This window comes from Heloderma suspectum, chromosome 2 (genome assembly GCF_057233095.1).
Source record: "Heloderma suspectum isolate Gila_16-S chromosome 2, 16-S_ref, whole genome shotgun sequence".
NCBI lineage: Eukaryota > Metazoa > Chordata > Lepidosauria > Squamata > Helodermatidae > Heloderma > Heloderma suspectum.
The window spans coordinates 224284103-224305889 of record NC_139459.1 but is presented as its reverse complement, the minus strand read 5'-3'; the positions used below and the strand labels follow the sequence as shown (position 1 = coordinate 224305889).

Below are 21787 nucleotides of genomic sequence, written 5' to 3'. Positions count from 1 at the left end.
GCTTGTGTCAAAAGCATGGGATCTTTACTATTGCCTAAGCAGCATAGGCCAACAGTTATATTATTTATGTTTTTTTTTAAATGTGACCACTTTCATTTTGAAGAAAAAACAATTGTGCAGGGCCCCAATCCAGAACAGGCTCTCAGTCCAGACTGGGGCCTTGCACCACTTCCCTGCCAATCATCCCCCCGCCCCCCGCTGCTCTTTACCTCCAAAGGTGCTGTTTACTGTAAGCAGCACCTTTGGGCAGGGCTGGTCCTACCATTAGGCAGAATGAAGCAACTGCTTCAGGAGGCAGGTGCTGTGTGGGAGGGAGGCAGCAGGCCCCCAGCCTTTCCTCCTGCGCCCCTCAGCCATTCCCCTCTTGGAGAACATGTCTGCCACATGTCTGTCCTGCACCCCTAAACTAGCCTGCTGCCCCTTGGGCCTACTAGCTGGTTACCAGGGTTGAAGTAAGAGTCAGCTGCCAATCTAGTATGTGGAATGGAGAGGGAAGCCATCTTGTGGCACCTCGGGCAGCACAATGCCTTGGGCAGGCCCTGCCTTTGGGGGTGAAGAGCAGAAGGGTGTATTGGTGCCAGGAAACCGGTACAGTGCCGCAGTCTGGATCAGTAGCACATTCCAAATCAGGCCCTTATGGCTGCTTTTTTCTACAAAATAAAAGCAGCCACTGTAAGCATGCTTTTAAAGATGTGAATAACATAATGGCTAAATACAGCCCTTATTTCATGGATGATCTTCAGATTGCTGTTGAACTTCAGCCACACTGAATGGCAATGAGGAATTTTACCTTCACAAGCATTTGAAACTTAGGCCAGAAGGTTCGTGGATGAGGTAGGGTCTGAAGGAAGAGCAGAGGCACCATGCCAGTGTAATACAGCTTTCTCCAACCTGGTGCCCTCTAGATGTGTCTGCCATCATCCCCATGTTGGCTGGGGATGATGGCAGTTGTAGGCCAACACACCTCGCTGTAATATCTTGGCCTACGTTAGTATTTGAACTGTTGACCTTCAGGTCCCTTATTGCATTCGACTCCATTATTCTAGACAAAGGTGCTTTTATCAAAATCTCACAGAGTGGGAAACAGTCTCTGAAAGGGATTGTGCATCGAGCTCCTATACTTTGGCACTGCAGGAGAAGGAAACATACGCTTCCTTTCAGAGCCAGTGCCAAGGCTGTTGGCACCGATCAGCCAGCCAGCATGCAGGCTGTGTTCATTGAACAACAGCCTCCTCTCCCGAATGGCTGTGCTGGTTTGGAGGAGCAAATAGCAGCAGGTCAGGACTAAGGAAGTGACACCAGCACTGCAATAGGCGCAGTTCAGACAGTTCTAAGTCTAGGGTGGCTAAAGGCTATTTTTATTTTGAAATGCTTAGCTAGGCTCATTCAAGAAAACAGGCACGAGTCTCACTTTCAAACACTGTCATGTATTATTGGTATAAATGATGTCCATGTATTTTGAAAACACTTTGGCTGCAAACAGACCTGGACCACAAAAAGGGCTCTGAAATGTTGTGGTTTAGCAGTTCCAAACTTCAGGCCAAGAACAGCTTGAAGCATTCAGGGCAGGCAAGGCTCCCTCATTGTTCTTTTTGATCTTATAGGGTATGGCAGACACAATTTTCCCCCCTAACTCAGATTAAACAGAACCTGCTGAGGGCATTATTCTGATATGGACTACTTTTTTTTATTTTAAAGAAAGCAATTCTGCCCCATCTAAAAAATCTTCTCTGTCATGCTGTTAATAAAAACAGATCGTTAAACACGGACCATTTTGCCAGCACTGGAAAGATTGTGTCACTGCAGAGAAATCAGGCACACTTTTATATTAGGTTAGATTTTATATGTCATTTATAAATTATTAACAGATGTTCTTAGCATGTTGAAAACATGGGCAAAGCCTGTCCCAGAGAGTTATCAGTGTGCCAAAAGGAAGGGCCACAGATTGTTACGAAGGATTGGGTGGGGGGAAAGCAACCTATGTATCTAGTTAGACTCTATATTTTAAAAACTATCATTAGGAGTTATTCACCATTCTTTCTATCCATCTATATATTTACTACTTTTATATCTACCTTTCCTCCAAGGAGCTCAAACTGCTGAACATCCCCCCCCCTTTCTTTTTAATCTTCACAGCAACCCTGTGAAGTTAGGTTGAGATGGTGACTGGCTATAAGGTCACCCAGTGAGGCTTCATGGCCAAGTGGGGATTTGCAGCTGGAGCTCCCCAAGCCTACCATACCATGCTGAGTCTCTTTTGTTCACACCTTACATTCATTGTATTGTATTTTATGTTTTTAACTATCTCTAAGGCATTTTAGTCTTTTATCTGTTTGTAAATTACCCAGAGAACATTTGTGATTTGGGCGGATGAAAAATATAAATAAATAAATAAATAAATTCACATAGGATCCTTTAAAAACCATTCAGAAATGGGCCTTCCTGTTGCAAGTTATGAAATGTTTCTCTCTCTCTCTCTCTCATTAAGATGATGATGAACAAATGGCACTCAAACATGAAACTTGACTGAAGGCAAGGGCCGATCTGTTGAGCTATGTGCCAGTGTCTTGTAGTGGCTTAGAAAAGAGTGTAAATGAACAATGGGGCGATATGCGCAATAGAGTGCAGCTGCCCTCCTCCCACGCAGTAAAGGCATTAGGAGGAGGTGCAGGAGTGATGGCAAGAGCAGAGTAGGTGTACCAGCCTTCCCCAACCTGGTTCCCGCCAGATGTGTTGGACTACAACCCCCATCATCTCTACCCAGCATGCCCATTGGCCATGCTGGCTGGGGATGATAGTTGTTGTCCAATATATGGAGGGAACCAGGTTGGGGGCTATACAGGATCTGGCATCCAGGTTCTCTTATTCAGCCACGCTCCCTTTGGGATGGCGCGACATTGTCCTCTGTACAGCACCCCATCCATGGGTCGTGCAGGATGATTCCGCCCTTTAAATTTGCCCTCTCCCAAATAACAACTGCTTTCACTTTTCAAGCTGCCCCTGTAGCTGTCCCCTTTGCTCTTCAGATCCCCCTCAGTCTAACCCACCTCCTAGGGTTGTTGTTCTGATAAAAACAGACCGCTCCATGTATGGTCTCCTCGGAGGAAAGGTGGGATACAAATGAGACTGATTGGCAGATACATAAAATGCCGCTGCCCGGGACTTGATCCTGGGTCTAAACCCAAGGCATAGACACTCCGATCTCCCGCTCCCTGGCTGAAGTCTCTCGCTGTAAAATAGACACCGCAACGGGTGAATGAAACGAGCACTGCGCTTTAGCACAAATCGTGGCCACCCAGCGCACCATGCCTACCGTGGCACGCTTGTCCCAAGAGGGGGGGCTGGGTCGTTGTGGACGTGCCCTTCTTCACTCAGGAAGGGAGAGCGGCTGTGCATGCGCTCGGACGCGCTCATCACTTCCACGCTCCCGCGGGCCTGCGCCCTGCCCCGCCGGCGCAGCATCTTTGGAGGCAGGGCGCGGGGCCCCTCCCCTCCCCGGGGCTGCCGCTCTCGCCGACGGGGAGGGCGTCGCACGAAGCGGGCGGGCAGGCGGGCGAGCGCCGGGGCGGCCGCGGGAGCTCCCTCCGGGCCAGAAGGACGCTCGGCTCGGCTGGCGGCGCTGCTGGGAGGGGGCCGGCCGGCCGCCTCCTGCCCACCCTCTGCTCGGCGTTGCCCTGCCGCCGCGGCTCGGCTTGACGGGCGTGCGCGGCAGCCAGTGCGCGGCGGGGAGGCCAGCCGGGCGGGCGGGCGCACGCGGGGCTGCCAAGATCGGAGGGGAGGGCCGCGGCTCGCCTTCCCCCATTCATCCCAGCCTGTTTCGCGACACGGACCCGGGGGGTGGAGGGGGCGCCTGCCTGCCTGCGCTTCGGCGGCCGGCTCTCGCCCTCCCCTTTCCTGGCGGTAGGAGGGGGCCGTCCACAGGCGCCGCTCACAGCCCTGCCCTGCCGCGCCGCGCCGCGCCCGGGACCTTGCCGGGAACTTCGGGGGAGCCCGAGCCGCGCGGGGCGATGGCCGACCCGGCGGTCAACGCGCACCTGGAAGGGATCATCTCCGACTTCGAGGGTAGGTAGATCGGGGCGGGCGGGAGGAGGATCCCGTCGCAGGCTCTCCCCCACCCCTTCCCGCTGGCAGGGGGGCGCACCCGTTTTCCGGTCGTCCCCGTGTGTGTCGCCAACCCCTCCCAAGACCCCCCCCCCTCCGTCGTGGCGAGAGGCCGGCGGGAAAGACCCGGTGGTGGCGGCGGCGGCGGCGGCTGGTGGTTGTGGGACTGGATTGCAGAGCAGATCCCCCGGCAGGATGTGATCGTTCGGTCTAGGGATTGCGGAAGGAAGCGGGAAGCGGAGAAGACCCCTTGACGCGGGTTGGGGGGCGTTCAGGCGGGTGAGTTGCCTGGTTTTGTTTGGGCCAGGTAATGAATGAGGCGGAGGGGAGGGGGCGGGGATCAAGGCTCAAAAACGGAATTTTGAGAAGGGGCGCCGTGATTTTTTGCCTCAGAGAAGAGGCCCCGCCGGTGGGGATCGCGAGAGGAGCCGGGGGCCCCATTCACATGGGGAGAGAGAGCGGGCCTGGCGTCGGCTGCCTCTTTCGGACGGGGCCTTTGCGCTTGAGAAAGCGGCGTGTTAGTAAAGAGCACGACAGGCCTCTCCCAACGTGAATCTTGCTAGCGTGCCTCTGAAATATGCCCATTTTACAGACGAGGAAACTGAGGCAGAGGCAGCCAGAGTGTGTGTTATCTACGTATCTACGTAGCCGCCTTCCGCAAGTTGGTGCCCTCCAGTTGTGTTGGACTACAAACCCCATCATTCCATCAGCCATGCTGATCACCGCGGACGGCTACTCTAGTATATGTGTGTGTTGACTGGCACCTGCATGAGTGAATCTGTCGAAACGGCCATAATAAATGGTCATGTTTGAAAGAGTGTGTGTGTGTGTGTTTGTAAGCGCCTGTTGTGGTCTTAGTCTGCTGCTTCTGTTTGTCTCTGTAAGAGACAGAGGCTCTCTCCCCCACTGAAGAGGGAAGCAAAGCAGCAGCTGCCCCCAGCCGAGTGGAGTTTGTTGTGGCTCAGACAAGTATGAGGCTGGAAGGCCTCCTCCCTCCCCCTCTCCGCCCTCTCCCTCCCTCTTTGTTTTGTTTGGCAATATTTTAATGCCCACCCTTTCTGAAAAATGACAGGCAAGTCAGCAGAAGGCTCAGGCCTGGGGAGCTCTGTTCTGTGCTGACTTTTGATATTTCAGATAGGAAGGAAGGCTCAACAAGGCCGAAAGAGGGTTTAGGGGAGCGTTATCTTTAGGCATTTTGGGGGCAAGGCATGGTTATGAATATCAGAGCCCTGATCTTTGTAGGCATAATTGAATTTGAAGGTATCGCAAAGTTTTTTCTCCCTGCAAGAGGAGGTTTAAAAGCTGCCTTAAACTTTGGCTTTTGTGTCCTCTTTTGTTTGCTGTCTGCAAGGAGCTATGGGATACATTGGCGTGGTAGTTTTTTGCACTTGCACCGTTGATTTCCCACAGAAATAGAAGACTATTGGGTGGGGTGGGTATCCCATCCCCCCCCTCTTTTCATGGTGAAAATTGATAGTATAAATTGCTGGGCCTGTGCTGCTGCTGGGCTGTGGGATTTAGTGGCAGACACACATGGGGGAGATCAGAGCAGTTGCAGACTTCTCCACACATGTGTGTCCAGTGTACATTTGACCTCTTTGAAAGCTTCCATGTGCTGTAAAACGGCAAAAGCACACTGTGAGAGGGTGCAGGCTTCAGCAGCTTGAAAACTGCAGCATCTTTCAAAGGCAGATTTCTAACCCCGAGGTCTGTGAAAGTGGTGGGCGAAAGTGGTGGGCGTGGCAGTGCAATCCAGAAGCTGAACCCCAGGGAGGAGGTGGGAACCACATCTCGTTGGTGAAGCACCTGCTTTGCATGCAGAAAGTCCCAGGTTCAGTGCTCCGAAGAGGCGTTTCCAGCTCCGGGCTTAACTACCTGTGACTGAAAGGATGCTTAGTGCTGCCACTTTTGTTTTGGAGGAGAAGCAGCCAATCAGGTGTGGGGAGGCAAACAATACATCGCAGTCTCTCTTCCTTTCCCTTGCCCCTTCAGCAGAGGCTGGGAAAGAACAGTGGGGAGAGACACCTTAGTCAGGAATTCCTGCCCGCCCCCCCCCACCTGCAAGAGAAGGCAACAGTGGCTCCTGCCTCCTCTCTTTTGCGTGCCCCTGGGCGAAGAAGGATTGGACCCGCAGTGCTGCCAAGAGAGAGCCTGAGCAGAGGTTTCTAGAGCTCGCTCACTGCCTCCCTGTGGGCAGCATAAAAGGTGGGTCATCGAGGGAGCAGCCACCTCACCCTCTCACTTGCCCACCTGGATGGTCTCCCTGGGCAGGAGAGCAGTGGGGACTCTGTGCAGTGAAGCAGATCCTCCCTGTTGTGCCACCCAGAGGAAGACGAGTTGTGCCACCCAGAGGAAGCTCCTTGCAGGAGCAGCTGCTGCCTCCACGCAGTCACTCAGCCCGTCTTTCTCGGGAAACAAGGACTGGCCGAGGGAGCCTTGTCGCGATCTCCGCTTGCTCGCCTGCCCCCTCCCTCTGCAATGCAGTGGTGGGCAATGCGAGGCCACCCATGGCTGTTTGTGTGCCCCCCCTGGTCCCTGCCGTCATTGTCGCCACCTCCCAGCTGAAATCCCAGCAATTCTGTGGGGAAATGAGGCATGTGGGGAGCACCCCCTTGTTTCCCAGTAGAATGCGGCTCCTTTCAGACCACCAAACAGTTTTAAAAGCCTGGGGGATCTATATCTATATCTATATCTGCCTGGTGCTGAAAGGATCGCAACATGGGCAGAGTTCCGGCAGCCCTATTCTCTACTAATTAAGGCTTCTAAGTCTTCAAGGGCAGCCCCACAAATAATCATTGCAGCAATCCAACTGGAAGGAGTGTGGATCATCATGGGCAGGCTATCCCTGTCCAGGAATAGCTGTAGCTGATAAAAACCCAGTGCTGAGCTAGGCAGACAAATAGCCCGACCCGTTATAAGGCAGCTCTCTGTGTTCCTGTGCTGTGTGCCCTGCACAGCTCTTTCCCCCCTCCACATAACCAGCAGAAGCAAGTGAGAATGGCTGAATCTCTCCTGCTCCATGAAGGCAAGAAGAAATTCAGTGCAGGGGCACAGAGGTGGCCACACCTTGCACCCCTCTCACCTGTTTCCCAGAAAGCATTTAAGCTGGAGCCCCCCTTAGTGACTGGTACTATAGATAACCTTTGTATTGCAGAGTATCATCGTCTGCCCTGCACAAGAGGCCAGGAGACAGCTAAGATCCCGCTGGGAACTTCCCCTTTCTACCAGCCCCATTGTGGTTAACTCTTGCAAAACATGTTTCTATTTTCTTGGCATAGAATTTGGGGGATTTCTGTTTGTTTGTTTTGGCACAGAGCAATCTTGGCTCTGGCCGTGTGGACCCTATCGTGCCAGTTTGCAGAACCTCTTTCAACCTGAGCACCAAATTCCATCTTGGTGAAGCTCTCGGGGGGGGGGGGGGCAAAAGCAAAAGGGGCAGGACCAAAAAATTGAAAATAACATAAATCTCTCTCTCTCTCTCTCTGTCACACACACACACACACTCACTCCATCATATGTTAGCTGAAGGCACAAGAGGCAGCCACCTTGCTGAAGCTAAGCAGGTTTGGGTCTGGTCAGTGTTTTGAGGGGAGACCATCTGGGAACCACATGTAGGCACCTTGCATTCCATGATGGAAGAAAGGTGGGGTATGAATGTAATAAATAAACCTTTTAAAATTGGGCAATGGGACTGCACAGAAGACAGAAAACCACCAAATGGTTGATGTTTGGGGGAAAGGGGGTGGGGTCAGGGGATCCCTGGAAGGCTGAATTCGGCCTCCGAGTCTGAAGTTCTGCACCCCTGCTACAGTGAGTAAGATCCATCTCCTTCCTTCTTTTCTGGATTGGCAGAGACAGCATTGCCTTGAAGGAGCAATTTGTGAAGGAGGAGATGGGCAGCCTGTGTTTCTTGGGAAGCACATCCACCCCTGCCCAGAAGGCAGAGTGGATATCCTTTTCCCATCAGCACAGTCTTATTCTTGCAGTGGAAGCAAAGATGAAGATATATTGCAGCCTTCCCTAACATGGTCCCTTCCAGGCATGTTGGACTACAACTGCCAACATTGGCCCTGCTGGCTAGGAATGATGGGAGTTGTAGTCCAACACATCTGGAGGGCACCAGGTTTGGGCAGGGTGATACAGTGGGTCGCAGACCTTTCCCACACTCCTGTGCTGCAGAGTGTGGTGCGTACTCCATTCTCAAAGGGATGTGGAGGCCCTTTTATCTCATCTGCACAATGGGAGACCATTGAATCATGGAAACAGCTGCATTTCCATTGAGTCATGACTATTGGCTGCAAGTGGTAGCTCTCTTATGCAGAAGTTCAGAGGGCAGATGTGAGTAGGATTTGACCTTTATTTTGGGAGCCACACGATCCTCTTCTTTTGTTGAAATTGCATAGTGGTGTGTGGGGCTGGGTGTCAAGGGAAGCTGGAAAAACTGAGGTGTCTGAATCTGGCTGGCTGCTACTTCATATCCCCTTGGCGGCTTAGCAGAATTCAGAGTGTGTTATTTTCTGGGAGGGGAGTCTTCTGTAGATAAAATCCAAGCTGCATTCTGTTATTACTTGTATAACTCTGTTCAGCACGGAGGGCCCACTGAAAATATATCTGAATCAGAATTCTGTAGCCAACTTGTGTATCACACTTGCACAAATTGCTCCCAAATGTATGTATGTATTTATTTATTAAATTTCTTAATCACCCATCTGGCCGGTCACCCGGCCACTCTGGGCGATGTACAACAGTACAATTTAAAACAGTAAAATTACACATTAAACATTATTTAAAAGTACCCTAGCCCACCCCAAATGCCTCCCTGAATAACCAAGTTTTCAGTGTGTGGCAGAAGCTCATTAAAGAGGGGGCATGGCGGAGTTCCCTAGGGAGGGAGTTCCACAGAGTGGGGGCCACCACAGAGAAGGCCCTCTCCCTCGTCCTCACCAGCCTAGCTGTCCTGGCTGATGGGACATAGAGATGGCCATCCGAGGCTGATTTTGTTGAGCGGCCTGTCTGGTGTTGCTGGAGGCGCTCCTTGAGATAGGTTGGGCCAGAACCGTGTAGGGTTTTAAAGGTCAAAACCAACACCTTGAATTTGGACTGGAAAACAACTGGTAGCCAGTGCAACTCCTTCAGCACTGGAGTGATGTGATCATGCTGGTGGCTGCCTTTAATCAGGCGAGCTGCCACGTTCTGTACCAGCTGCAGCTTCCGAACCATTTTCAAGGGTAACCCCACGTAGAGTGCATTACAGTAGTTTAGATGAGAGGAGACCAGGGCATGTACTACCGATGGGAGCAGATGGTCAGGAAGGTAGGGGTGCAGCTGCCATATCAGATGGAGTTGATACAATGCTGTCCAGCTCACGGCTGGGCTGACACCTGAGCCTCCATGGACAGCTGGGAGTCTAAAATGACCCCCAGGCTGCGGACCTGGTCTTTCAAGGGTAGCCGTACCCCATTCAACACCAGGTCAGCATCCCCCAACCTCCTCTTGTCTCCCACCAAAAGTACCTCGGTCTTGTCAGGGTTCAGCTTCAGCTTATTCCTCCCCATACAGCCACTCACCGTCTCCAGACACTTGGACAGGGATTCTACGGCCAACCCTGGTGAAGATGTATGTGCCACAAATGTATGTGGCAGTTTGGTGGATGTGGTGCAGTGGCAAACTGCAATTAGTGGACAGTTTGCAGGTATTTGTTATCTTCTAATTTCTTTTCTTACAAACAAAAACAACAACACCATGAGGCATCTCTTAAAAAAATATTAAAATCTTCTAGACCATGAGCCGAATTGGCCCCAATCTGTCCAGATAACTCTTAGGTGTGGTGTACTTGTCTGAGCAGTACAATGAGTAACCAGAAGTGGAAACTTCGATGGGCTGGGATTTCTGTATTCCCAGTCGCCCTGCTTCACATCAGTGTTTGCTGCATCTTCCACGGGAGCTCTTCTCCCCCGTTACGCTGCTCAGACAAGCAGACTGCAAACCAGGTGTGCTGCTTCAGGTGGTGCCAAGGCAGAGAAGCTCGAACCCAGCAAGGTTCTATTCTGAAAGCAAAGTTGAAAGACAGTCCAAGGGTCCGAGCATACAGGGTTCTAGGGAGCTCACTAAATGCCCCCTGAAGACCCAGGGACAGTGTAGGATCAAGACCCAGGGACAGTGTAGGATCAATGTACAGTACCTGATCTTTCTCAGTGGTGCTGTCTGTGATGTCTTGGGAGAAGGTGACTAGGTAAGACAGCCGGCCGAGCCAGCAACAAGCAACTGTCCCTGCCCCTGGGGTACCAGATCCAGAAGTTGGAGGTCTCAGCAGGAATGCCGCCCCCCTCGCCCAGCATCCATCTCCTGAGGAGGCAGCCTCACTCTAATGGTAGGGCTGGCCCTGGCCTGCCTGCAGCTGTGCCATGAACATCAATATACCTGTCTACCTTTGCCCTGACTCTTTGGCGCTTTGCCATTACATTTTCAAACTTTTCACAGCTACAGTCAAGGCTGGAAAATGAGTCTGGTTTCTTTTCTTTTATGGAACTCTTAGGACTCAGCTAAGAGTCTGTGGGCCTTCCAAATTTTATTTTATTTATTTGTTTAAAACATCTGTATCCTACCCTATATCATTAAGGTCTCAAGGCTATATTTTATTTATAATATCCTTTTAAGTTAGGGGTGGGCAGAAGGTGGACCCCAATCTACCCATGGAGACCTGACCAGTTTCTAGCAGAGCACCTGGCATCTGCCACTGGTTGCTGGCTGGGATTCTTGCTAAAGGATGCTGAACTTTGGTCTGATACTGCATGGACATGCAGTGGGTACATTTCCCTCTGTGTGTGCAGGCGGCATTCTACCAGGAAGTAGCCATTGGTAACGTAGACCTGGACAGCTCATGTTGGAAATGAATTGATTTCAAGAAGGGGAGAACAAACCCAAATTGGTTGTGAGAATTCAGGCATGCCCCCGCAGGACTGTTCACCTCTGTTAGTATAGGGGTCGTGCAGTGGGGGTTGAGAGGTAGGTGGGCAATAGAAATAGGTCTGTATTCATGAAGGTGTAATCTAACAGAACAGCTTTTGATAAGAAAATGTGGAACAATGGAGTCAAGTACTGGGGGTAACTAGCCTAGTTTCTACAACATCCTGTAGTGCCTGCTGCCTGTTCTGTTTGCAGTGCTGGAATAATTTGTACTTCTGTGTTTTCATCAGTGCCCTTGCAGTCAGCAGAAGAAAACAACTCTATCCTTGCTTTATAGACAGATACATGGAATTGAACTGAAAAGCTAAAGGCATTTCTTCTATGCCTCTTGCTTCATTTTCTGTCTGAAGTGTGTGTTTAGCTTATAAGTGTATCAGGAGAAGCTGTGCAAGTCCTGAATCAGTGCCTAGACTCAGTAATGGGCTGGATGAGGGCCAATAGACCAAAGCTGAATCCTGGCAAGATGGAAGCCCTGTGGGTGAGTGGTTCCTGGGTCCAGGAGATCAGCTCATTGCCTGTTCTGGATGGGGTTGCACTCCCTCTGAAAGATCAGGTCCATAGTCTGGGGGTACTCCTAGATCCATCATTGTTCCTGGAGGCCCAAGTGGCTGCTGTGGCTCGGACTGCCTTTTACCAGCTTCAGCTGGTTCACCAGCTACAGCCTCTCCTGGACAGGGAGAGTTTGGCCACAGTGGTACAGGCATTATTAACCTTAAGACTGATTACTGCAATGTGCTCTATGTGGGGCTGCCCTTGAGGCTGGTCCGGAAGCTGGAGCTAGTGCAGAATGCAGCAGCTCAGCTGTTGTCGGGAGCTGCCCCATTTCAGCATGTAACTCCTCTGCTGAGGGAACTGCACTGGCTGGCTATTCGCTACCGGGCCAGGTTTAAAGTATTAGTACTAGTGTACAAAGCCCTAAACAAGTTGAGACCAGGATACCTGAGAGAGCGCCTCCTTCTTTACCAACCTGCCCGGTCACTGAGGTCATCAGAGGGCATGTTCTCTGGTGGTTCCACATGGACCTATGGCCTGGTTGGAGTCCACCAGGAAAAGAGCCTTCAGTGTGGTGGCCCCCTTCCTGTGGAATTCCCTGCCTTTAGAGGTCAGGCAGATGCCAACATTGTGTTCTTTCCAGCGCCTCCTGAAGACGTGGTTATTGCAAAAGGCCTTCCTTGCATGACCAGCCGTGGTTTGTTAAATTCCACTTTATTGGGGTTTGTCTTTTTAAAAATGTTTTAACTCTTTTAACCTGCTGTTTTATTCTTTTACTGTGTTGTTCACCACTCCAAAATCTTCTGATGTGGGGCGGTATATAAATATTGTGAATGAATGAATGAATGAATGAAGTGTATCCCAAAGATGAAAGTTGAGATGGCTGCTCAGGGCAAGCTTAGTTTTCTGGGAAATTTTGAATTGGGAAATTTCCTGGTATTTTTTTCCTGTGCAAATTTGTACAAATTTGTATAGGGTAATTTGCATCAGAAAATTGTTAGTTTGCATCTGGAAATGTTCAGTTTGCATGAGAAAATTTTCTGATGCCCTGCCTAGAGAGTGATCTTATTCAGGATGTTATTACTTTACTTGTATTTAGTAAAAAAAAAAAAAGCTATTTTTTTCTGTGTTGTTGTTTTTTTGTCCCAGTATTTGACTTGAAATATTTGAGAGGGAAAATTAACACACACGGAGGGAGCAATCTTATCGCTGCTAGACAGTGGCTAGATGGCCATAGGATATGTTGTTTTCCGGGAACCGACCTCCCCCCACTTCCACGCTGCCTTAGAGGCAGTACAGAACAGCCCTGTCCTCCACGCTTGCAAGAGGAGTGTGGAGGGGCCAGAAAGGGGCGTGGCTGGGGGCGTTCCAGGGTGGGGAGAGCGTAACTGCATGTACGATACATCCTATTTGTCATCCTGCAGCCTCCTTCCCCGCTCCACGCTCCCGTGGCTAGACAGCCACAATTGGCTGTCTAGCCAAAAATGCAGGGCAGGAGGAGCACAGAGGGAACGATCCCCTCCGTGCTTCTCCTGCCCTGCTTTGGATAGGTGCTCGCCTCTGAGTTCAGAGGCGGCCACCTATCTCTATAGGATTGTGCCCTTAATGTGCTTTAAATGTTATATTATGTACACATTTTTATTGGAATGCTTGTAAAAATTTAAAGCCATTGGCATCTACTTCCCTTACACTGTTTAAATTTAAGAGGGAAAGATACTGAAAACTGCTGATACGCTAATACATTTTAGCAATCCAAAGAACTGCACGATATGCTGACAACCGCTCTTCTATTTCAACAGAGTTAAATGCTTTTCCACATCTTTCATTTTCGTTGTCATTACTTATTAGTTCCATTTCACATTGAGAGATATATGTATTTTAATAATGTATATGTATTCTCTCACATACTTGCTAGGGATAATCCAACTGGCATCCATTCATTGTTACTAATGAACTTATGAAATGGAGATTTTTCATGGAAAAATAAAGCTCTGGAAAAATTTCCATCCCACATCACTGGTTAAGCCTAGTAAGAAGCAGAGACATCACCTTGCCGACAAAGGTTCATATAATCAAAGCTATGGTTTTCCCAGTAGCAACGTATGGCTGTGAGAGCTGGACTATAAGGAAGGCTGAGCGCCGAAGAATCGATGCTTTTGAACTGTGGTGCTGGAGAAGACTCTTACGAGTCCCCTGGACTGCAAGGAGGTCAAATCAGTCAATCCTAAAGGAAATCAACCCTGAGTGCTCATTGGAAGGACAGATCCTGAAGCTGAAATATTTTGGCCACCTAATGCGAAGAGAAAACTCCCTGGAAAAGACCCCGATGCTGGGAAAGATTGAAGGCAAAAGGAGAAGGGGACGGCAGAGGATGAGATGGCTAGATACAATGAATATGGACTTGAGCACACTCTGGGAGAGAGCGGAGGACAGGAAGGCCTGGCGTGCTATGGTCCATGGGGTCACGAAGAGTCGGACACGACTGAACGACTGAACAACAACAAAATGTATCACCCACCACAAGAGAGGAGGGTGTGTATGTGTGGAAAGAAATCTTGTAACAAAAGTATGGGCCAATGGATGTACATACTAGATTGAGTTGTTATTCCACTGCTCTTTCTGTTGTGTGTGAGACTGGCTTTCAGGGACTGATGCTCAGAAGCCCAGAGATGTACCTTTCAGATTATGGTGGTATGTTTATCTCTTGAACTGCACTTAAGCCCTGAAACAATTCTTCATTTAAACATGATAACATCCAAAACTTTGCTTTGAACCTCTGGGGAATTTGTTAAAGGAGATGCTGCATTCTTCGCTAGGTAAATGAGGCCTCCCCATAGTGGGAGAACACCTGGCTTGACTGGAGAAATTTCCCTGTGAACATGCATCCATGTGAGTGCATTGCAGTTTGGCCATCTTAATTGGGGAAAAGGCATTCTGGTATTGCAGTAGGCCAGGCATTGTGGGACATAATCGGCTTCTGTGACACCAGGTTTTCCCCCTTCCTCTGAATCCAAGGTGCTCAGGGCTAGTGATTTGAAAAGCTACCTAGTGGCCTCAGGGACACTGAAACCATTGTATCACCTGTCAGAGCCCAATGTTAATGCCTGCAACCCTTCCTCCTCCATATCATAAGTCTCTGACCATGCAGATATCCTGACCACAACATCTAGGCAGCCTTTTTTCCCCCCTGCCCTTGCATCCCCCCCACCTGTTTCCAGAACACCTTGCCTGATAAGGAGATCTGGAGATCTCAAAAGCTTGCACTTTTTTTTTTTTTTTTTGTGATCATTGAGTTGGCCTAATAAAGGTATTGCACTATATGGATTTTAGAATTTTTGTAATAGCCAACACGGCTGCCTTTGTTTCTGGTTGTGTTTTGTTCTTTAAAAAGCTCACAGTATTTTATCTTTGTGGGCGCCTTTACTTTCATATGGTTTTCATATTTGGGGGCAAAGAAGATATTCCCCCTCATATCAGGTTTTGCTTTTTTGAGCAAAATGGTAGCTGTTCCCTGCTTGATGAAGGTTTCGGCTTTAGTACCTCAAAAACTCTCACGCTCTTGCTTGCAATCAGCAGACATTGATATCTAAGAAAAGATATTACCTTAATTTCATTGTATCTGTTGTTTTCTGGGAGGACTACTGTGGTTATACCGATAACAAAATTCTACATATAGAGTGGCTGGGCTGGGGCAGGGGTGAGGAAGCAGGCTTTAAATTGTCCTGAATTATGGCTGGCGAAAGATCCATTGCCTTGAATAAGCAGAGCATGTTACTCCCTCCACCCCACCCCCACACACCCTGAACTCCAGTTCTTAGATTATTTAGACTCTGCTTTGCCAACACTCTTGCAAGAGAATGCGAATCACCCCACTGAGCTCAGGAAGCTTGGCAGGCCTTCTGAGGAGTCCCTCTTCTCATTAGCTCTGCTTCTGCCTCTGCTAGGCTTCCCTAGGCCTTGCCCTGCCAGGAGGGTCTCAGATTGCCTGGGAGTGACACCAAATAAACCAAAGCTCCTGATTGAAAAGCCAACACAGCATCATGCCAGACTCCTGTTCCACGGCTGGCTGTGCATTGGGCGGGGGATGCGAAATTCAATGCCTGCCAGAGGCTTAGGGCAAAGAGACCTTTTGCAGGGGTTGTGATGTGAATAGAGACTCCAGCAACCACAGCGCTTGGCAGATATCCTTTAGTGAAGGATGGCTTCCAACGAGATAGAAGAGCATTTGTAAGCCCACAGGAAATAACGGATGCTCATTTCTTCAGATGTTCCAGCTCTAGAATATCCTTATGTTTTTGGAGAATGGGCAACAGCCTTCTTATGTAGCATCACAGAGGCTGCTCCCTTGATTTACCTGGGCCTAAAATCAGTTCTGTTCCTGTTAATTGATTCTTCAATTATAAGTTCTTCAGTATAAGGGCAATAGAGTCATATAGCTAGATCCCCCATCTGTCAGGTGTGGGTGTTGAGTGAGAGGCAACAATCCAATGTGCACTTACCCAGGAATGTAATGCATGTTCAACTCAATGGGGTTTAACTTGCAAGTAATCATGTATGTGTTGCATTTATATCCTGCTTTTCTTCCATGATGGAAAGCCAAGGCAGCTCACCTAGGGTTCATAGAATCACAGAATAGTAGGGTTGGAAGGGGCCTATAAGACCATCAAATCCAGCCCCAGACCATTGAGTCCAACCCAGTTCCCAGGTGATCTCCCACCTAGGCACTGGTTGGACTGAAGATAGGTCCACTTATCTCTAGCAAGATGGCTGCTGCATGTGCATGGGATTGGATGCCAAGGGCCTGTTTGCATGACCCTTTGAGTCTGTGGTGGCCCTGATCTTTGCCTGTTTGTTCTCATGATGCAATGCCCCACCTACTGTGGGCTCAAATGACTGTGTGAATAGGCCAAAAATCTCTGGATAAGACAAATGCTGTAGGTGAATTTCTGGGCAATCCTCCCTGCTCCCCGCCTTGCTGCTGTTATAGCTTGTTTCTTTCAATCATCAGTCTCTGTGTACTGATCCTGTTCCCCTATCACAGAGATGTTGAACCTCTGGCCCTCAGGGCCTCAGATGAGGCTTGTCCCAGAAGCTCCTCCCCCCAGAGGGGAGAGGGGTGGGAGAGCGACTGAGCTGGCTGAGTCTGCTGCTGCATTCCTTCCCAGCGATCAGGATTGACCCCAGCCATTTGTCCCAGAGCAAGGCTTGCATTGATGTATTCTTCACTGCTGGCAGCTTGCCTTGAGGGTATGTGGGGATTATAACTTAGGATAATAGATATTTGATGTCAAGGCACTTGCAACATAACATTAATATGCAATATACAATCATCACCTTGAGGACGTCACATTATGTGGGTACGAAACCCTGTGTTGTTAGGTATTTGATGTTGAGGCACTTCCAACACAGCATTAATATTAATATGCAATATACAGTCATCAGTATGCTTGCTTAACTAAGCCTCCAAAATGAAGGAGGAGAGAGTATTTCAACCCCAAGGTCCCATTGGGACAGTACTGTGAGCTGGAGGGCTGGACTTGCCTGCATACTTCAATGGAATACATTTTTATTATTTATACAATACAATTTTATTTATTTCAAACATGGATATACTGCCTTTTATCAATGATTTTGCAAGTGTACGTGTAATTGACAGGTGTATAATTGCATTGCTTTCATTTATTGGAACATGATACATGTACGCTATATCCGGGGGACATGTTGCACAAAGTCTGTAACTCCTGAATTGTTAAGCACAGAATGGGAGGGGACTATAATGAAATAGGCCTAAAAATAATGACCTATTTCACTAATAAAAATGATGACCTGGGGCAGCCTCCCTCAGTCTGGTGTCCGCCAGATGTGTTGGACTGCACGCATGATGGGAGTTGCAGTCAAACACATCTGAAAGGAACCAGAAGGAGGGGGGAGTTTATCTGGGAGCCTTTTAATTTACCTTCTGTTTTCCAAGCCTGTGGCGCAAATGGTGGTCTCTGGACTCTGGCTCAAAATCCTGACCGGAGCTTCTTTTTGTGCATCCAGTCCGCCACATAACCCTGCCCCCTCTCTCACATGCACAGTCATTGTGCTCTCACTTCTACCCAGCTCACTGTGGTCTGTCACATACTGGTGTTACAGCTTGCTGTACAATGTAGAGGGGGAAGGCAGGGCTTTGCAGGGGCTGGCTCAGTTCCCAATTGCTGTCTCTGTGTACTCTGGATCAAAATAAACTGGCTGCATCTGGGACACAGTTGAGAAGGATCAAAGCTGGAATCCTGCTAAAAACAATTAGTCACCTAGAACAGGGGGTATGTTTATCTCCTACCCAGTGACGTGGGTTTTTCGGAGAATTTTGAATTAGAAAATTAAGCTAATTTGCATTGGAAAATTTTCAATTTGCATTACAAAAATTTCAGATGCAAAATTTTCGGAGTGATTTAATGTAGCATGTTTGTTTTACTTCTGTTTAGTAAACAACAGTTTAAAAAAGTACTCCATGTTAATTCAAGTACTTGATCTGAAATATTTGAGGGGGGAAACTAACGCACACTTAGGGCACATGCTTAGACAGAAAAAAGACCTGCAACTCCCAGCATTCCCCAGCCAGCCCAGCTGGCTGGGGAATGGTGGAAATTGTAGCACCTTTAATGTGATTTAAATGTTATATTATGCAGAAATTATTCTTGGAATACTTGTAAACATTTAAAAACGATAGCATGCACTTTCCAGACATTGGTAACAATTTAAGAAAAAAAAGAAGGTACTAAAACTGTTGATACACTAATAAATTTTAGCAACCCAAAGAACTGTGTATGATATGCTGAGAACCACTCACGTATTTCAACAGAGTTCAACTGTCTTCCATTAAGGTTACGGGAACATCTTCAGCTTCTCTGTCACTAATTATTACTTCCATTTCACACTGAGACATAATTTCATGTCATAGATGTATTTTCTGACAAACATGCTAGGGATAACAACCTGAAAAGTATTAATTACAACTTTTAAACTGCCAAACTTGCCTAATATTGTATTTCTAGCTGGAATCCATTCATTGATACTAATGAATTTATAAAACGGTAAATTTTCCATGGAAAATATAAGCACTGGAAAACTCTCTACCCCACATCACTGCTTCTACCCCAGTGATATCCCATTATACTTCATGCCCCTTTCTTACAGATAAGTGAATTGTTAGCAATCCCACCCACTCCTTTTAGGAACAATAGGCAGCTACTCTTGGAGAAAATGTGAGCCAAACATGACCATTAGCACTTGTGCATCTCCACCCTATTAGGGACACAAGATCACAGGTTTGTTGTGTCTCTCGGGGGGTCCTACAACATACAGGACTTCTCTCCAGATACATCCTGCATATCATAATGATGGATATTTAACTTCATATGATTGCTAGTTCTCAGCAAAGCAAGTGCTGAGGTGAAATTCTCATAATGAGTTTCAACTAATGGGCCCAATCCTTGGCTACGGACTTCTAGTATAAAACAGATGTGTAAGATGCTGATCAGCACATAGAGGCTAACTATCTTCATAATAAATAGAATATGAACTCAAGTCACTTCTAAATAGCAATGAAAATAGTCAAGGGCATGCAACAGCTTCCAGATGAGAAAAAGACAGAAAGGGTAGGCGTTTCCAGTTTAGAATGGAGTAGTTTTCAAGCAAGGACAATGACTTTATTTATTTATTAACAATATTTATATACCACTTCTCATTTGAAACAAATCCCAAAGCAGTTTACAAAAGCATAAAAACAAACAAATGAACAAAAACCACACACACACACATCATGAGGTTCGTACGATAGTTCACGGTGAGGGGAAAGGCAAAGCAAACAGGAACATTTCTAATAAACACATAAAAATGCCAGCACTGAGGCCTGACATACTTCCGAGGGAAGGTCTTCCATAAGGCCAGCAGCAATGCAGAGAAGGCCCATCTCTGTGTTGCTGCCAAATGGAAATTCGTAGGGCACATCATGGACAACAGAGCCTCCCTTGAAGATTGTAGTGACCTGGGAGTTTGGTATAGGGGGAAATATACTGGTCCTGAGCTGTATAGGGCTTTCATAACTCCTGTGGGTGAAAGGATACTAGCTTTTGAGTTACACAGAACCCTTCATCATAAACTATTATTACTTTATGTGAGTTTCCTTTTTCCTTTGTAAGATGTGTAGTAAAATGCTGCTCAAGAGAGGAAACTGGTTTACATGGATTCCTGGTTTGCACCAGTAAGCCTGTATGCTGCCCCAGTAAGCCTAGATGTTACTAGCTCAGATAGATGCTCCATTTGATGGTAATTTCATATTTTAGGAAACTATGCCAGTTCAGAGATCAGTATTTTATTTATTGTTATCATTCCACATCATATATATGTATAATTATCAAGAGTAGGGGCCATTCTCAGATAAAAAATGAAATAGTTAAGCCATACATTCATGGCTAAGGTTCTGAGATGCCTTCAGTATGGGGTTGTAGGGCTTCCGGTAGCCAACAGACACTATGATAGTATCCCGAGAATTCACTGCCTTGCAAAGCATAGCTCACTGCATGTATTATTCAAAATACTAATATAGTGATGATGCAGGGCAAAAGAGTCCACTTGAATACTGCTTCATGAGAGGAGGTAAGACTGAAATGCATCTGACCACCTCACCATTGTATCTGAGCAATGTGGCTGTTTTTAGAAATGAGTGTAGCAATATTTTCTTCCTGCATTGTGTTTGATGGTTGGTTTTTTTCTTTTTTCTTCTTTCACTGTAAAAAGAGCAGCCACCCATGAATGGGAGCATGTGAGATGGGCAAGCAGAGAGGGCAACGCCACTGAGCTAGATTGTCAGATCTTGTAAAACTGAGCTAGATCGTTAGATCTTGATTTGTTCTCTGGCTCTGAGGCTACCCAGGACATTGTCAGTGGCTCCAACCGTTCTCTCATTGTGGGAGCATTGTGCCCTTCTAGTGCAGTTGTTAAGTACCAAACAGGAAGTGTAGGAGACAACCACATCCTAAAAATAAGATGCAGTGTGGCATGGGAGAGCTCCGTGACAACATGACACTGTGGTTCGTTTCTGGCACCATTTCATCCCTATTTGCCATACAGGATGGTAAGGAACCAGAGTTGGCTCCCCCTGGGACATGACTCTCTTGCAAGTACTAGATGTGCTGAATGAGTGCATGCAGTTCTACCAAGACCTGTGTAGATATGCCTGTAGTCTGCGTGGAATGTCTGTTCACTCTTAGTTAATTTGGCGTTCCTGATTGGCCATCCAAAATTCTGTTGTATCCCATTGGCTGAAGTCTATAATATAAGGCTTTACTAGCCCTGGAAGCACTGCTGATGCCATGTTGCTTAGCACTGATTAAGACTTGCTCTTTGGCCAGTCATAGGAGTGAGTGCCCCCTGCTCATGTAAGGGTACAATCTTATGCATGTTTAGACAGAAAAAAGGTCCTACAACTCCCAGCATTCCCCAGCCAGCCATGCTCCCTGGGGCATGCTGGGAGTTCTAGGACTGTTTTCTGTCTAAACATGCACAGGATTGCACCCTAAGTTAATCATAGATGTACTGCATATTCCCTTCCCTGTCTATTATGCTGCTCACTGTCAAATTGTCATATTAGTGACAGAAGTTAACATATGGAAGGGGTCTTAGCTTAAGTGTGTGGTGATCTTGACTTATAAATGTTTGCTGTCATCATACTAACATGTCTATATTCCCGGTGGGCAATATACTGGGGTAACCTGAACACATAAATCTACATCTGAGTTACTGTAGTACAGGGATTCTCACAGTCTAATTTAGGCCTTTTAAACAACTGAGAGTTAGAGACCCCTGGTGATCTACCACAAATCACACAGAGATCTACCAGTAGATCCTAATTTACCTTCTGCCTGCCCTTATCATGTGCCTTTGAGTCTCTCTTGTGAGCCCCTGAAAGTGACTGTTTTCAGGAACAGCTCCTCATCTTTGTGGGTAGGAAATCTGCAGTGGGTCCCCCTAACGTGGCGCTGCAGGCTTGCCTGGCAGGTGGCCTGGCTAGGGCTCAGTCCTGTGCCGATGCCGCTGCTGCTGCTGAGCCCTGTTGTTGCTACCAAAGCCAGACACCATTCTTGTCTCTCTGCTTGCCTCTTCTTTGGGCCCGATCTGGTCGTGGCAAGGAAAAGGAGCAGCAAGAGCAGCAGCCACTGCTTGCCCGCCCCCCTCGAGGCTC

At 48.0% G+C, this 21787-nt stretch overlaps 1 protein-coding gene across 5 annotated transcripts in view; it reads left to right on the top strand.

Annotated features, from left to right (window-relative positions):
- The window catches only part of SEPTIN9 (septin 9), a 297608-nt gene that overhangs the window by 126029 nt on the left and 149792 nt on the right, over nt 1-21787 (top strand). For 2 of the 5 annotated variants that reach the window (XR_014788313.1, XM_084838241.1), the window contains exon 1: nt 3439-4062. The exons of the other annotated variants lie outside the window; for them this stretch is intronic. Coding sequence is in view for 1 of the 2 variants with exons in the window: in XM_084838241.1 (XP_084694367.1) it covers nt 4008-4062 (55 nt within the window). In the remaining variant the exon portion in view is untranslated. Of the gene's footprint in view, nt 1-3438; nt 4063-21787 lie in introns of those variants that run through there. 5 annotated transcript variants of the gene reach the window in all.